The 16,849-nt window shown below is 33.8% G+C and overlaps 2 protein-coding genes across 2 annotated transcripts; one reads left to right on the top strand and one right to left on the bottom strand.

Annotated features, from left to right (window-relative positions):
• Nucleotides 1-12: 12 nt before the first annotated feature.
• LOC120325825 (DNA-directed RNA polymerase II subunit RPB11-a) lies at nucleotides 13-910 on the top strand. Its single transcript, XM_039391988.2, has one exon. The coding sequence runs from the start codon at nucleotides 28-30 to the stop codon at nucleotides 379-381; it is 354 nt and encodes a 117-aa protein (XP_039247922.1). The 5' UTR covers nucleotides 13-27; the 3' UTR covers nucleotides 382-910.
• Nucleotides 860-16,621, bottom strand: LOC120325823 (uncharacterized). The gene is made up of 19 exons (XM_039391985.2): nucleotides 16,321-16,621; nucleotides 15,827-15,955; nucleotides 15,188-15,304; nucleotides 14,673-14,765; nucleotides 14,192-14,315; nucleotides 13,374-13,591; nucleotides 12,371-12,594; nucleotides 11,021-11,695; nucleotides 10,074-10,254; nucleotides 9,322-9,529; nucleotides 8,535-8,733; nucleotides 7,789-7,942; nucleotides 7,339-7,437; nucleotides 6,038-6,553; nucleotides 5,491-5,586; nucleotides 4,529-4,741; nucleotides 3,598-3,674; nucleotides 3,026-3,168; nucleotides 860-2,668 (listed from the first exon to the last, which is right to left on the bottom strand). The coding sequence occupies exons 1-19, from the start codon at nucleotides 16,378-16,380 to the stop codon at nucleotides 2,553-2,555; spliced, it is 3,642 nt and encodes a 1,213-aa protein (XP_039247919.2). The 5' UTR covers nucleotides 16,381-16,621; the 3' UTR covers nucleotides 860-2,552.
• Between the last annotated feature and the right edge of the window lie 228 nt (nucleotides 16,622-16,849).

Genomic DNA, 16,849 nt, shown 5'->3' with positions numbered 1-16,849 from the left:
ATAGCTTATAATATCTGTCTTTATGAAATGAATGCTCCACCAGCATTTGAAGCTTTTTTACTTTTTGATGGAGAAAAGAAAATCCAAATAACCAAGGACACGAAAGTGCCAAATGCTGCACATTTTACAATTAATAAAGAAGACCACACACTTGGAAATCTGCTCAGGATGCAATTGTTAAAAGATCCGAAAGTACTCTTCGCTGGATATAAAATACCTCATCCTCTCGAATCGAAATTCATTTTGCGAGTGCAAACAACAGCAGACTACACACCACAAGAAGCATTCACTAATGCTATTACAGATCTTATTAGTGAAATTTCATTACTTGAGGAACGATTCAAGGTTGCAGTGAGAGAAAAACAAGAGGGTATTGAATAAGTTGATTGTAGCAATGTACAACCTCTTGCAACGGCTTCGTTAAGTACCCTTATATGCAAGTTATTTTGCATTTTCTGCTGACAGCAGGTACTGCTGCACCTGACTGTGATATTGGATTAGAGCTAGTCTGGAATTTTTACCCATCCAAATTAAAGATTGACATGACTGTATGTTTTAAGTGCCAACTATCCAAAACACTCTCAAAATAGGCATTAAAAATTTTGCTATAGCAAAGAGTGGGGAAAATTTCTCAGGGGTCAAAGGTCGGGAAACATCCAACAATTTACTCATCTCGACTGAGCACGTATGGGTTTGTGTATACTGGTGTTACCATATTTTACACTGCAGTTTATGAGTTGCTTGTTAAATCCTGTCTACCTACATAAGTGGATGCCTAGCAATAACAATCTTTCGTTGAATATTGATGGTCACTACGCACTGGGCTTCATCACCTACCAAATAATATTCTGCCAACAAGTTTACTATATCAATTTAGAATATATTGCTTTTAATAAAGACATGGAATACACTTGATTGTATTAATGAAAAATCAATAGTTAGTAAAGTGAAAATTACAATTACTAGGTTCTACAGTGGAATCTAAAATGTCATGAGTACAATATGCTTGTTGTGGTAGTATAGAAAAATGTCATGCAATAACAGTAAAGAGCAAATAAAAAAAAAACATTGTGAAGGCCTGTCTGTTCCCAGGGATGCCAAGAATGTTTTGAATTGGGAAGATATTTATTACAAATAGCAAATGGTTAAAATATGAAGTGGGGTTTATGATATGTTCTGGGTTAGGATAATATTTTTTTAAAAGTTTAGAGCAGTGGCCTGCAAACTGCTACACCTGCAAACAAATTTTTTTTTTGTAGCTCTCTAACAAATTCACTTGTAATTCATAAAAAAGTTGCTCACAAATTTATTATTTGCTCATGGATATATGTCGTAACACGGAGTTTGTTTTGTAGTAATTATCCAATAGCCCTACTGTTTAGTTGAAATTAATACAGAAATAGAAGTCGCAGGTGATTGTGTATTGGCGGAAATTTGTGTGGCCTGGGCGCTACTGGAAATGTATATATTTGGCCCAGTAGAACATAAAGTTTGCCGACCATTAGTTTAGAGTATTCACGCAGCTTGTGTTATATTTTGTCAAAATTAATGCAGTTTGTAACATGACAAATTCAATGTAATTAACTATAAATGTGCAAGTATTTTGGCTAGGAGGTGATGGATGAATAATATAAACTTTGTAAAGTGTTGATTGGCATAATGGCTTCTTTTTAATCATAAAAATTCTGTATATATATATATATATTTATGCTATAAAATATATTTGTTTTATATTATATATAAATAACACATGGAATCATATATAAAAGTGCTCATATGATGTTGAACAAAAATTAGGATAACACTATTATCATAAATAATAATATACATTAATTATTTTCATCTTGGGCTGTGGCCGCAGTGGGCCCGCACTCACAAAAGCATCACAAAAGCACCGCGCAAAATCTGGGTGTATCATAAATTATAATCCTGTTTTGGTCTGAGTGTTTAATTAATCTGTACACACAAGACTCGAAAAGTTTTTCAATCAGGATTTTGTACTTATATGTTACCGTACAACGCTCATTAAAAAAAATGAATATTTTATAAACTTAAAACTGTGGTTTTCGATAAAACAATAGTCAATTACTAGTTTTGAGTGTGGACAATAAAGCACTACCTGATCCATACATTAGGCGTACCAACTTATATGAATCACAATGAATTTTTGAGAGAAATAAGGATTTAAAGTCCACCTCATGGTCCATAAAATTATTTTTATTACAAAATCTTAATTTTCAGGTAATAACTAGAGCTGCGTGCAGCTTTAACAGGCTTCCCGCGTAAAAAAAATTTGCATTTCATTGCTAGCTGAGAACTTCTGCACATTTGAGGTGAATTTCAAGTTTGTATGACCAATTTGAAAAAATAATAATAATAAATAAATAATAATAAAACACAGGAATACAATAGGTTCCCTGCTGACAAGCAGCGGGAAGCCTAATTATTCTTTTCCATATGTAGGCTTGGCCACATGCAATCCGCTTCACATAAGGCCCTACATGAACAGTATAATTCTACGTATTTTGTGTAGTACAGATTAACAGTCAATTTTACACATCAATCTTTGGTACTCCTGTGAGAACATCATTCAATGATTCATCTCTTCTCTCACGGTCTTCTTTCAATCTCTGTAATCTTGCTGATAATGAAAGCCTTTTCTCAGTATCTGAAAGCATAGTCAAGAAACTACAGTTTTAGTAGGGCATGGGTGCCCAGAAAACAAGTCCTTTTTTTCCAGTGTTTACAAAAATTTGCTATGGTTTAAAAAAAAGCAGATGAATATTCAAGCCAATGTGATATCATCATTTCATCAAAATGTTTATATTTTCTTACTATTGCAAAAAATAAAAATTGTGGTATCATTATGACAATAAAGATCAAACTCAGCCAGCCTTCCCACTTTATGAGGCTCAGCTCCAATTTATTGCTGCTGCCTTTGAAAAAACCATTATATGGATGAAGTCCTGAACATGCTTACGTACATTAATCAATTACATATAGGTATGGATTTGCCGTTTAATACCTGATCTTTCAGTCAAATGTTCTTGATTGTCCTTCTTTTGCATGCAAAGCTTTAGGTACGATAATATCAGAAAGAATAGATGATGAAGATATACAAAATGAAACATTGAATGTCCATGGTGAAAGACAATTGGAATGATAGGGCTGAAATATACAAATGCAATTTTTATCATGTTGACTCTCCCGCTGTTAGAATAGAATTTTCATATTTATCCCAGTGTAACCAAGAAGACAGTTTGATCATATGGCAAACAGCTGCCTTTCGTCCGCTTACTAGTCAATGCCGGAGTAGTTTATCAGTTGATTTGACACCTCCAAACCTGTCCGTACTTTACAGTAAGTTCTATCATCTTTGTTTTACATGTTTGATAAAAAAAATTAATTTTTGAGTAAGAGTAAACAAAACCAATTGAAAGAATCAATAATGGGCTAACACATATGAATCATTTGAGGTAACTTTAAAGTCTCGTGTGTAGTCCATATATTTCACAGTACATGAATACAGTAGCTATCTATAATCTCGGTCATTTCCAAAGAGGTTAGGAGACACTTTTTTAAAACGGATCTTCTTACCTTACTATTCGTAAATGCTCGAGAATCTCTTCAATAACATTGCTTGTTACGAGTAGATTTTCACTCCAGGTCTCAATCTGAATGAAGTACATAGTAAATTACTGTAATTTCGAAAAAATAGAACTTTATTAAATTTGGAGAATGGGCAGAACATTTTACAGCAACTCAAGGTTCAAAGGAAAGCTTACTAATGAGGCCTACTAATGGAAATCTGGGACAACTGAGGCTTAGTAATATTCAAGTCATTTTAAAACATGTACTTTAGTTTCGGTAATACATCTAACGTTTGACTATTAAAAATATAATAACAATGTAAACGTTATTGTGAAGTGAGTCGCAAACCAAGTGATAAGGGGGCTGCAGTTAAAAAAAATTGTATTCATATTATATAAAAATTTATGACTGCATGACTCAGACATACATCTGAGTCAAGTGGGCGGGACAGTTTGTCTCAACCGATGTATGCTAAGCCCATTCAAAGAACATATCATATAACAGATGTAGCATGACAACATTCGAGAGTTGCCGTCAGAAAGGCTGTAGATGCTATCCGAGTAAAGAGTCAAATTCATAACTCAAAGTTGAAACTTAAGACTTTCACAATTTCCTATTTAAATTGAAGGAGATTGAAAAGCAAAGTAAAAGAGATCTTAGGTATCCTTTTGAAACCAGAATCGAGCTTTGGTCCTTGAGTCCAAGTCGCCAGTTGAATAAGACACACTGGCTGCCAGTTAGGTATAAGTACAAGTCATATTATTTAGATGATTTGAGTCTTTGATAAATGTCGAGTCAGTGACTTGAACCTTCTCAAAACTGCTGATTATAGCTATCAAATGTATCAGAAAGACATGGGATAACAAGAATATAATGAACTTTAAAAAAAATACTTTGTTTCAGTAAAACTTCCGATTTTGTTGACCAAAATTCATACCAGAGCATCACGGCTTCTTGATGTTAAATTCAAAACATCTTTGCTATTTTCTAATTGTTCGAGTAGTTGTTGTTTGTAATTGTTTATTTCCGCAGGTTCTGGTCCATTTGAATGTAACAACATTTCATACAAAGGTACATGCTGCATTTTCACATTAAAACTTTCCAGAATAAGTTTTGATGTTCTCATAACACTACAATGAAGACTGTGAACCTAAAACAGAAAATTGATATATATTGAGTTTTGAGTGGCTCGAATAATTTGCAAAAATGTTATTTTGTATTTCTTTTTTTTGTCTCAAACAAAGTCAGACAAAGCAGTTCACAACAATGACCAACAGAATAAAAAGTGTGAGGCAATATATTTGAAATACTCAATATTGCCAGTTTAATTTTTGCACTGCTTGCAAGGGCACTCCTAATAACACTTGGAATTAATGAAGAAATATGTTTCATCATATACCGGGATGCCAGTGTGCTCGTCACCTCTACTCACAGGCATGCTTGATAACCTTCTAGGTTCCTCATCGGTACGACACTCGATAGCTTTATAATAATGTGTAATATGTAACTCGTTATATATATAAATATAATGCTAGATAGTACAACAAACACAGTTCATTTCATTTCACCAACTGAAATATATATTGACTCAACCAGATTGAACAATTATTTGAAATGAAAACCATTGGTGTATTTTTGTTCATATAAACAATTTCATCTGCTCAAAAATTCCAAGTGTATTTCTCGGCTCTCTTCTCCATTTTACTCTTGCCTTGTGTCAGTTATATCAACAGCTCGAAAACACTACTTCAGTCAAACAGAAATTCTTATGCATTGAGTGCATATACCCTGGCTATATACCCTCCAATTACTATCAATACACTACCATAAAATACAAAAATTCCTGTAGTAATTATGTTCAGGCCTGACTATATGTTTGTATACATTACTGTTTCATACCTTTGAAGACCAAGCAAGGCATAGAAGTTGTAGAATTGATTTATCCAAATCATTTTCAACAGTAGGTGAAAGGTCATTGACGTACTTCAAAATTTCCTGAAAATAGTTCTTGATTACATATTGAAATAAAAATTATTAAACTGATTTATGAAATATAATAAAACAATCTAATGTTATTGTATGCATTACGGTAATAAATTTCAAGAGAGTGTATGCTAACCATAATAATATTTCTAAGGCATTTATGAATGTATAGTTAGTCTGGGGGGTCAAAATTTTGAATTCCCCGGAGTTGAGAGTTTAAGTCGGAAATTTCTGCTTCCAATGGTAATAGAAATCAAAATATGCTATAGAAACTTGAAGAGCAATTATGTTTATAAGCATTATTAACAGTCCATTAAAAAAGCTAAGGGTATGCCAAAGATTTAATTTCTTCGGAGATCGGAGCTGTTGTCAGAGTCAAGATTTTTCTTAAGGCAAGGCTGGAGGTAGGAGCCAATTGTACATTTTTCCCAACTCCACAGGTATATAACGAATTAGGTCCTACCTCCTTCGTTTGAGAAGCAGTAGACCAATCAAAATCCATGATTTCACACAGAGCTGAAATTTCTTCCGATTTTGTTGTTTCTTCTTCGTTTTCTTCGTTTGTCATGAAAGTTGAAATTGCATCAATTAACTGTAACAATTCCTTTACATTTTGCTCATGAACATTAAAATCACCGATTGATGATTTGTCTTCTTTTGAACGAACATTTTCTTTAAACGAAGCCAACTTGGCGATGAAGTTAGCAACCGAACCAGGATAGGAGATTATACATTTCGCTAAACTATGAACGTCGTTGATATCGGCGTCGAGCGAAAGGGCTAAATATCTTCGTACAGGAACAATGTAGAGGGGTAGAATTCTGGTACACCCGATGGAAATAATATACAATGCTTTTGACCATTGAAGGCCTAGAATTGACAAAGACTCGAGGTCTAATTCACTTGAATTTGATGATCGCAAATCATCAGCTTCTCTCAAAATCAGATCACCAAGTGTTCCTACACGACATGATGCTTTCTGAACATAAAAAAAAAAACAGTTTTTGACTCATTATTACTGAAAATGATAAATGTATTATTACGGTCACATTTCTTTAAATCATTGGTGTCATGACACAGTATAGTGTCATTTCTCAGAAGTGGCACATTGTTAGAATTAACCAGAAAGCAATTGTTCAGTACGATTATAAAGCTTTAATTATCTAAAGTTTAAATAAATATTTTCTGCTACTCATTATTCAACAAACTTTTTGATATTCAATTTTGAAAGCTTCAGTTTAAGAGATTTTATTGTCTGGTGACAAATTCTATTCACGGATCAGTTTAGTACACATCAAAATGATATGCAATTTAGAAGTTCTGCTACACACTTACACAAATGTATTTCAGTATATAAGTCTGTATATTTGTATGATTTTGTGTTAGTCTGCAGCAGAACTATTGTCATGTTTATTCCTGCGACAGCATTCTTTCATTACCTATGCGTATACGGATGCACTTGAGCAAAGGCATTGAAAAATACTGGGAGTTAGTCATGTGTAACATCTACTGATAGTTACGAAAAATAATGCCGCTATTTATCTATCTTTATTTATCTATCTTGATGGCTGTTTCAATATGGATTTATTCTCTGAATGAATTTGAAAACAAAAAATAGCTCGGCCATCAAATTAGTTCGTGGACTAAATGGTTCGAAGAAACTTCGTTTTGTAACAATTGTGACACGCTTTTTTTTTCAAAGTTTCTAGTGCAGCTGAATAAGTTTAAGATTGACTGATCATTAGTGGAGAAAAAGTGACAAACCTGTACAGAGTGATTATTCTCATCCTTTGGTCTTGTAATCTGAGATTCAAGAAGAGTATCCCGAGCAATATCAATGCACATTTCTGATGCTTTGCTAACCTAATAACAAATATGATTACTCTAAAATTTTCCTCTTCCCAGGGAATATGTGCACCAAGATGGCGCACAACCTGAACATAGTATGTGTACCAGGTTAGGATTATCAGGTTGTGTGCCATCTTGGTGCACATACTTTGGGAAAACCTAGGAAAATATATTTTAACTTGCTCACCAAAATTCTAAGGTACTTGAAAAGGTAATAACACATGAAAACTAGAAATCACGATATCTGGTTTGAAATATTGGTAACAGACTCACAGTTGGACAAACATATGCCTAATATCAATATTTCTAATATATGATATACCAGACAATATGAAACAAAAGTAATTCAAAATAAAAAGTACGAACCAATTCTTTAGCTTTTTCCAATTCTATATTTCTTGATGACTTTCTATTGAACGCTTTCTTCAAGCATGACATGAGATTTTCAATAACTGGATGAATTTTTCCAGGCAAAGATTCAAGATCTATCATATCTTCATGACTTCGTGATTCAGAAATTCTAAATGTAAACAAATTGGATTCTAAATTTTTTTATCCCTAAGGGATGGTTTAGAATAAGATTATCAGGTATGGGGAGCGAGAACCTTGCCACCTCCCCCCCCCCCAAAAAAAAATAAGTGTTTGATATATAGTTTTTAAATGCAATTTTTGGCATTTGCAGTGAGACATAAATCTATACGTTTTTTTCCATCACAATTTTATTCTACTATTGAATGATTTATTGCAACATTTCCTGGTTAATGTTGAGTGATTATTTAAGATATTGTTAGATATCAATGACTGCTTTTATCTAGCTTTGTTTGGAGCAAAAAACACAAGTAAGCGGTGTATTATGACAATATAAAAAAAACATTTGTTTAATCTAGAATTTCACAATGATCCTAGAAAACAGAGGAAGCCTTGTAACGAATGGTTACCCTCGGCTTATCTTCCCCAGTAAACTTGTGTGTTCAACTTTTATTTCTCTCCTATTTTGTATGTGATTTTTTAATTGGTTGAAAAAATCAACTTGACTATGACTATTTAAAGAACAAAATAGCATTTTTTTTTATATTCACACAACATGGGGAGCAAAACACTATAGAACGTACATGGATGCACCGTCAGTTGTTGATGAAATCATTTTTTCCTGATGCTGGGCTTGTTGATCATCTTTATAATAATATCTTGGCCATCCTGGTTCGCTACTAGTTGGCACAGGGTACGAAACATCCAGCTCTTCATCTGTTATGGGTTCAAATCCCAGGGAAGTTAACTTCTCATTCAATGCCATCATTTCTTTTAATACAGCTATAAAGAAGCAAATTAGATTCAAAATGATGGGGTATATTATGGGGCCCTCATCCGAGGTTAGAGAAGCCCAGGTAGCTAGAGTTGAACTTGAGTCACCATTTACTAAAGACTCAAGCAATCCGAATGAAATGACTCATAGTCATACTCGACTAGTTGAAAGTGAGACTCAAATAAGTGTTTTCCTCGACACAGATGACTCATGACCGATTTGACTCATGACACTGGGTTTATTCGAGACTTCTACTCAACACCGGCGATAAGGCATTTCACTTTCTCTTATTGGACACGAAGTGGACCGATAGTAGACCAATTTGTTAAATTTTTGTTATTGTTGTGATGTATTTTTTTTTAAATTCCCTTAGAGTTAAACAGGGCCCCAATATTCCCCAATATTTTATAAATCAAGGCATAATTTCTTGAAAGATTCGCTACAATTTTCTAGCATTTGGTATATTTTTTCCGACATTGCGCTTTTCAAAATTAATCCTTATGACAAGCATTTTTCTCTTATTAATTGTATAAACAATCTTCTATATTCTAGTTCAACGCAATTTGTTCCAGTATCTTTTATTTAAATTCACTTACAATTAGTTTGGCTTGTGTCTTCGTTTCTCACATTCATTCTATTAATGCTCGTTAAATCTGGATGATTTCCTTCGGACAAAATTGCCTCAGACACTGCTCTGATACTTTCCAATAAATGATCAGCTGAATTTGAAAATAACTCTTGTTCTTCAACTCGACCAATATCTTCTATGAGTTGATTTCCACGAGCAATACAATTTGCAATATGCTGGCAAAGTGTAGTAATATCAGTTAGGAAGCAATATGGCATAAGAAAACTCAAATAGCTTCTAGTTATATTACGCAATTTAGAAAATATTAGGTGAAACATTTTATTAGACGTGGATTTTACCTGTTTGGACAAAACCTCAATCTATGCAATTTATTGACAATACACCTAATAACCTGTGTGCACCTTATGGGTCATAAAATACAGTAATTTATAATGTAAGAATAGTGTTGCTCTTTGTATAATGCAATACTGAATAACAGTTATGCATTAGTGTTGGGTAGAAGTTCCTCAAATTCGAGTCACAAGTCAAGTCATGAGTGTACTGAGCCTTGAGTCTCACTGCTGGTTATTAGATGACGAGTCCGAATGACTTGAGTCTTTGATAAATTGATACTAAAGTCCAGCTCGAGTTGATTCAACTAGTCTAGCCTCCTCAACATTGTTACTCAAACACTTCCATTTGAGTCGACTAGCATTTGAGTGACATTTTTTAAGATAGGATATAAAAAGTAAAAAAAAAATCAATTATTTCATTCCTTACTTGCTTCAGAGTCTTAACATGTGAAAGAACTCCATTTCTGTATAAAGGTTCGGTGCTACAAGATACCACTGCATTTGCGACTCTCACTAAAAACCGTGATTTTCCCATCCATCTCTGAAGACTTGTTGCAACCTGTGCTTCATTCATATTCACTATTCCTTCTGTGCATTTTTCAAGTGAGCTAAAAATTGATTTTATGAAGTTAGTTTTGTGTTAAAATCTATTTTCTACGAAAACATATTAATGATATTATCTTAAATTTGTCAATTTGCATTTTACAAAAATTCAACTTTTGATTATGCGGTATGGATACAAATGTCTTAATTAGTCAGAGGTTTGACGTTGCAGACGTTTGAGGTTGCTATTGCAGAGTAGTTTATTTAACGAACACCCCCACCATCGAAGTCAATTGATATTGTTAGCCAGACCAACACCTGACTGGTAACTAGATGAGAGAATGTTATTTAACATATATATATATATGGCCCGGCAGTTGGTGCACCATACTAAGCGTTATTAACTAGCATGCTATCGCACCTCTGATTACCCAGCGCATGTTTGCAGGTTTGAATCCCTTGTGGAAAAATTATGTGTGAGGGGATTACCGAACACCTCGACGTTGTTGTGTGGTTCACATAACTGCTGGCCCGTTATGGCTTCTATTTAGTCCATGCGTCTGAAACAAAGAAATGATTACCTATTCAAATACCCGACATGGACTGGTAACCATGGTAACAAGAAGCCATGGTTTCTCATATTATTAAGCCATCTTGGCTTTTCTCTCCCTGGGACAAATATGGATATTCCATTATATGGATAACCCAATTATTGACTTTTCTCAACTGTGAAAAACATGATTTATTTTGATGTACCATACTCGATCGAAAATGGTTCAATTTAATTTTGCAAAATTTTCATTGTGTAACAAATAAATTGAAACCGCCTACCTCACAACATCATCCACTATTACATCCAGCAATCCTTTCAAATCCAAAGATGCAACAATAAGATGAATAAGATCTCCGAGTACAATAATCCATTTGTCTTGAAGATCTAAAATTTTATCATTTTGAGTCAAAGCCTCGCTTGGTTCGTCTTTCTTGTCTTTGGTATACTGAGAAGTGGCTGTAATGATTGCCCTTGAAGTTTGATCAAAATTGAACAAAACTTTTGAATATTTATGATAAACTGCTGCATGTTGACTGCACGATGCAGCAAACCTTGCGGCTGTTGTTATATCGTTAGTATGCTTTGAAAATACTTTTGTCAACTCTTTTATTTTTTCAATTTCTGATTCTTTATGTTGTTGCATTTTGTCCATGCTATCTTGTGTGATCGTTTTAGGAGATATGCAACTATCGATAAGTTCTACCAGTGGTTCATCCATACTTCTAAATATATGCGTTACCAAAACCGTAACAGCATGAAGTATCGCTGCCACTGTGCCCTGTGAGATGGCACTCAATGACATGCACTTTTCATCATGAACTTGTCGCAAATTTTTTTCTATTGAAGTTTGAGTGTGTAATGCCTCATCTGCTTTCTCCAAGTCACGCATTGATCGCATCATTTTTCTGCAGGAGGTCACGATGGCATTGGATTTCAATTCAAGTGGAGATGAACTGTAAATAAATCTTTGGTCAAAAATAGTTTGTATAGTCAGGCTCGGCAGTTGGCGCATCATGCGAAACGTTAGAAATACACATCTGATTGACTTGTGTGATTTTGCAGGTTTGAACCCCATGAGGAATAAATATGTGTGAAAGAATGGATGGACTCCCTGACGACGTAGGGTGGTTCACATAACCACCAGATATTTGCGACTTTCCCGACCATCAAGTCCATGCATCCAAGACAAATAACAGGGCAACTATTCCGATATCCAACATGGACCGAACAAGCTGAGGTTTCCCATATGAATAAGGCTTCTTATCATCTCTCTCTCTCGGAATAAATATGAAAATAATATTCTATAAAATATGCTGTCACAGTTTTTTCTATTGATTCCCCTATTTTTTCAACGGAGTGTTCTACAAAACTAAATGTTGGCTTGTTCATAAGTTTTGGTAAAAAAAATAAAATATAAAATGAGTGATGAAATCAAATACAAGATTACAGATTGTACATTATTATTTGAAAATATTAAGGCTGATATCTAATCATAGCGTAAAGCAATAAATCAAAAAAACATGTTTGTTTTTTTATTTTCTAAAACCAGATTTTTCAAGTTTTGCCCTTCTGGATTACGACCTTGAACTAAAAAATCAATTTCAACTGTATTGAACAAAATACTTCACCTTTTCACTAAAGTCAAAGAAAGATCCATGGCATATTGAACAAAACCTTCAACACTGGTATGCAGGTTCATCAAATTCATTTTCTTCCTGTTTTCTGCTGACAACATTTTTTTGATTTCATTCAACTTTTCATAAAATAAACCAATTTTCGTACCAGGTAAAAATGATTTCCGAATATTTTTAGTTGTGATAACTTTAACAATGTCTGCGATTGCTTTCCGGACCTGAAAATAAATTACCCAAATTGGGTTGCTGGGTAATATATTACAAGATACGTTATTCGCTTAGGTTTCAGGTATTAATTTTCACATTCAATTTTAATGTAATCTAGATGAATAACTTTCAGTCAAAAATTTAAGGCTTTGATAAAATTGAATATTTCTTTTATGAAAACAGAGCAAAAAAATTCTACTAAAATAATCCTCATCTACATATTACAAAGATTTTGGCATATCCGCAAAATTTATATAACAAACTAATGTTTCAAAGAACTCTCACTGTGTGCAATTCCCACACACCCAGCTGTTCCTGTTGCTTTTTATAGTATCATGGAAAATAATATCCTTCTTGTGAGTTTAGTCAAAGCAAGATATTTAGCCCTATCTAACCCAATATATTACCGATGGAAGACTTACAAGCCGACACTGAAACATCACTAGCATCGTACCATAATCGAAGATTCGTAGGTTCAAATATTGTGAGGAATAATTATGAGAATCGGGATTGCTGGATTACTCGTCATTGAGGAGGGGGGGATGTTTCATGTTTCAACTGATGTTTCATTATGACTTTCTTCACTATCAAGTCCATGTATCTGAAAAGAGTATACATACGACATGGACTTTGCTTCGCTCTATGACGGCGAAATCCTGTCGACTCTCTTCTACCCCGGGATAAATATGAATTGACTTGTGCCACATATAAAACAGCAGGTATAATTAGGTACAGAAGTTAAACCCTAGAAGTCAATTAGTCAACACATAAAATTTTTATATCTATTCACCTGTTCTACACAGAAATCTCTGCCTTTTAATACTTCATCATTGTCGGGATATCTAATTGCCATTTGCAACGCTGCTGTTAGCATGGGAAGAGATTGTCTTAAAGTTGACAAAGAACATTTCAATTTGTATTGTAATTTATCATCCAATAAGTCGTTGCATCTTGCACTTGCAGCTCTGTGGAGATCAGCTGCAGGAATAGCAAAGCTTCGGAACTTATCTGAAATATGAATAAACATATTTGATGTGATTATTCTACTTTTACCGTAAGTATTAGAATTTTTCGATATCTCAAAATTAACATAATCTTTTATTTGTAATATCAAAAATCTTGTATGCACCATGAACTGAAAAAAGCAATAAAACGAGCATACTAAAGAAGCGACACCAATTTTGAACTACACATCGTAAAACTTTGTCTTAGTTCAGCAATGTCGTGTATTGTAGAATTTTCACATTTATCCTACATTTTATTTATATGACGACTTAATCATATGGCAAACCACGGACTCCCGTCCGGTTACTAGTAGTAGTGTCATTTAGGAGAATATTAACTAGGTATTTGTTTGGCAAATGGTTATGTGAACCACCCCACAACAGCGAGGAGTCCAACAATCTTCTCGCATATGATTATCTCTTACAAGATTTGAACCTACGATCCCACACAGGGTAATCACATGTGTAATAGTAAATGTATTCCCAATACTTGGATCAATCATGTGCTTGTCGAGTCATATACGCCGAGTTGAGTATTTGTATCATATTTCTGTGTTTCCTCTCTATATTATATATGTGAATACAAATAACCATACATACATACCATTCAAATTTTGCAATGTGTCAGCAGTAGCAAGAGTTGCAAGACATTCAGAAGTGGACCAACCATAACTTGCAATTTTTCGAACTTCAGCATCATCAATAGAAAGAAGTAAATGCATCATACACTGTGACAAAATGAGATTCCATTAAAAAAGTGATGCCAGTCTATGTATCAGTCAGTAGTATGTTGTATAATATATTGGCTATTGAACACAGCAACAAAGAAGGGATAATATGTTACGAAAGCTTTTCAATATCAATTGTATACAAGCATAAAATTTAGGTTATGTAATCACTCGTAATTTTGCTTGGATATCAGTCTCGTTTTTCTTCTGCGAGTGCACACAAACTCGCTTTGCGCGAATATCCACAAAAAAATAAAAACTTCATCCTGAGTGCATTAATATAATACCAGAAGTTTTAATTTTCACTTTCTCAGACAACCATTACGGTAGATAGAGCAAAATTAGCCAAAAACTTACTTGATTCAACTCAGAAAGACATCCAGGAACATCATTCTGATAAGGAACTGGTGTTTTTAGCTGGTAATCAGGTTTTGTAGCCGAACACAATATCTGTAGAAATAATATCAATCAGATTTCAGTATTATGACTTCTACACTTCTATGGAAAATCATTCAATACTGCAAAAAATCTTACATTATTTAAAAATACATCCTAATTTATAGTTCGTAAAATTTGACATAAATTGTATCTATTAATAACATCCACAACAAAAATATTCAGTTTGATTATCTGATTTTTTTGAAAATTATGTTCCATTCTCAAACTATATTTCCAATTTTTTGCAGATGCAATTTTTGGACATTACTAATACTAATCGCAGTTACATTCTCAATATGTTGAAGACGACGATTCAGAATCAGATGATCTTTTTTTTAAAAACTATTCCTTTTAAGCGGATTCTTCTTGACATATTTAAGTGTGGCAATGAAATATAATCGATAGAGTTCCTATACAATAATAAAACAACATACATGACAACACAGAACTAAACTTTCTCCGGCAACAAGTAGATTCTGAGACCCACAATCTATTTCTTTCTTTACAACATTATCCTTCGCATATTCCAGTGTCACAGTTTGTTGGCAAACCTACAGGAAATTATTAAAAAATTTTTAATTAATATAAAAAATACAAATATACAAACCATTACCAATGATTATTATCCAGTATTAGGTACCTATTAAGTCAAAAAAACCTGGTGCCTTACAATACTTTTAGGCACAGGTCTTATATAGTTGGTCTTATAAAGTTGAACTGCTTTGCGACGTTCCTCTACACATGACTATTGAAACACCCACCCTATCTCTAATAAATGACAACTCAAAGATTTCATAATTGATTTAATAAAACCTTTCGAGGAATGCCTTGTTCATGACTCTTGTCAAACTTCGAAATGCTTTAACTACGTTAATATTTAACAGAATAAATTTATTTTATTTCACGAATAGGAAAGAAGTTTATCTGACGATAGACAAAGGATAAATCAAATCTGTGATAGTCGCGAGAATGGCTTGGAGATCTGACATGAAATTTGCCACATTGGGCGCTGACATATAGCAGTCGTTGCAATCACAATGCAAATCAATGACACTAAATACAAAACTGAATACCGTTGTCAAGTCTTTTAAACTCTCAACAATGTCTTCTGACATAGAAACCAATGGTCGTAAAATATTTATCGACCCTCCTGATGTCTCTGACTCATATTTTTCAGATGTCACAATCAACAATTCAGTGATCTGAAAAGTATTAATGTCTATGTTAACCGAAAATCAGTAACAACAGGACTAAATCAGTACTTTTTCAAACCATTTTTCCCATTGGTGATGAAGTGAGGTAAAAGTCCATAAACCCCAAGTTGCTAATCATGGGTCGGAATCTTGATTCGAGTCAATACTGAGTCTTACTGATGGTTAGCTGATGACGAGTCCGAGTCATTATATTTAGAGGACCTGAGTCACTTAAAATCTTTTAAAAAAGGTCACTTGAGTGCAACTCGAGTCAATGACTCAAGCCTCGCAAACACTGCTCATCACTGATACTTTAAAATTCTGGGTTTTTGGATTTATACAGGATCCTAAAAAACAGAAAATTCACACTGCACCTGTGATAGTATTGGAGTAAATATAGCTTGCAACGACTGAGTAGGAACAATGGAATCCATATTGTTTATTTTTATTCCTACATAAAAGACTTGATTATTTTCAGTATTTCACTACTTCTCCAGAACCACGATCACTAAACTTCCAACTGTTCGTTGCTTGATTGCTGAATCATTCGTAATTTCGAATATCACGGCCATTTTTTGTCAGAAAATACTGTTAAAATACAGTATTGGTGATAGTTTACTTCAAACAGCGTCCGTAACAACTGTATGACTCGATGCGTAGCATTCATCATATGACGTCATCGATTCATTCATAAAAATCGACAAAAAGGGAGCTGTGTTCCCGTTTGTGATGTCATAATTTTTTTTTTTTTTGATAAATCATGAATAGTATGTGGCTGTAATATAGGATAAAATTCAGTAAAATGATTGAAATCGCCTTGAATGAAAGTAGTCTATAACTTCATCGCTTAGGAAATTCAGAAGTGGTGAACATAGATAGCGCCTATGCTTGACTTCTCGGTTA

This window comes from Styela clava, chromosome 4, assembly GCF_964204865.1.
Source record: "Styela clava chromosome 4, kaStyClav1.hap1.2, whole genome shotgun sequence".
In the NCBI taxonomy this organism is placed as follows: Eukaryota; Metazoa; Chordata; class Ascidiacea; order Stolidobranchia; family Styelidae; genus Styela; species Styela clava.
This window is presented reverse-complemented; position numbering and strand designations above follow the sequence as displayed.

Excerpts from the sequence above, each read along its gene's own strand:
- LOC120325825 (XM_039391988.2), top strand. The coding sequence starts at position 28 with ATGAATGCTCCACCAGCATTTGAAGCTTTTTTACTTTTTGATGGAGAA.
- LOC120325823 (XM_039391985.2), bottom strand. The coding sequence starts at position 16,380 with ATGGATTCCATTGTTCCTACTCAGTCGTTGCAAGCTATATTTACTCCA. Across the intron at positions 15,305-15,826 it reads GTTTAAAAGACTTGACAACG|GTTTGCCAACAAACTGTGAC; the intron begins GTATTCAGTTTT and ends AATTTCCTGTAG. Across the intron at positions 7,943-8,534 it reads ACAACTGACGGTGCATCCAT|AATTTCTGAATCACGAAGTC; the intron begins GTACGTTCTATA and ends GTTTACATTTAG.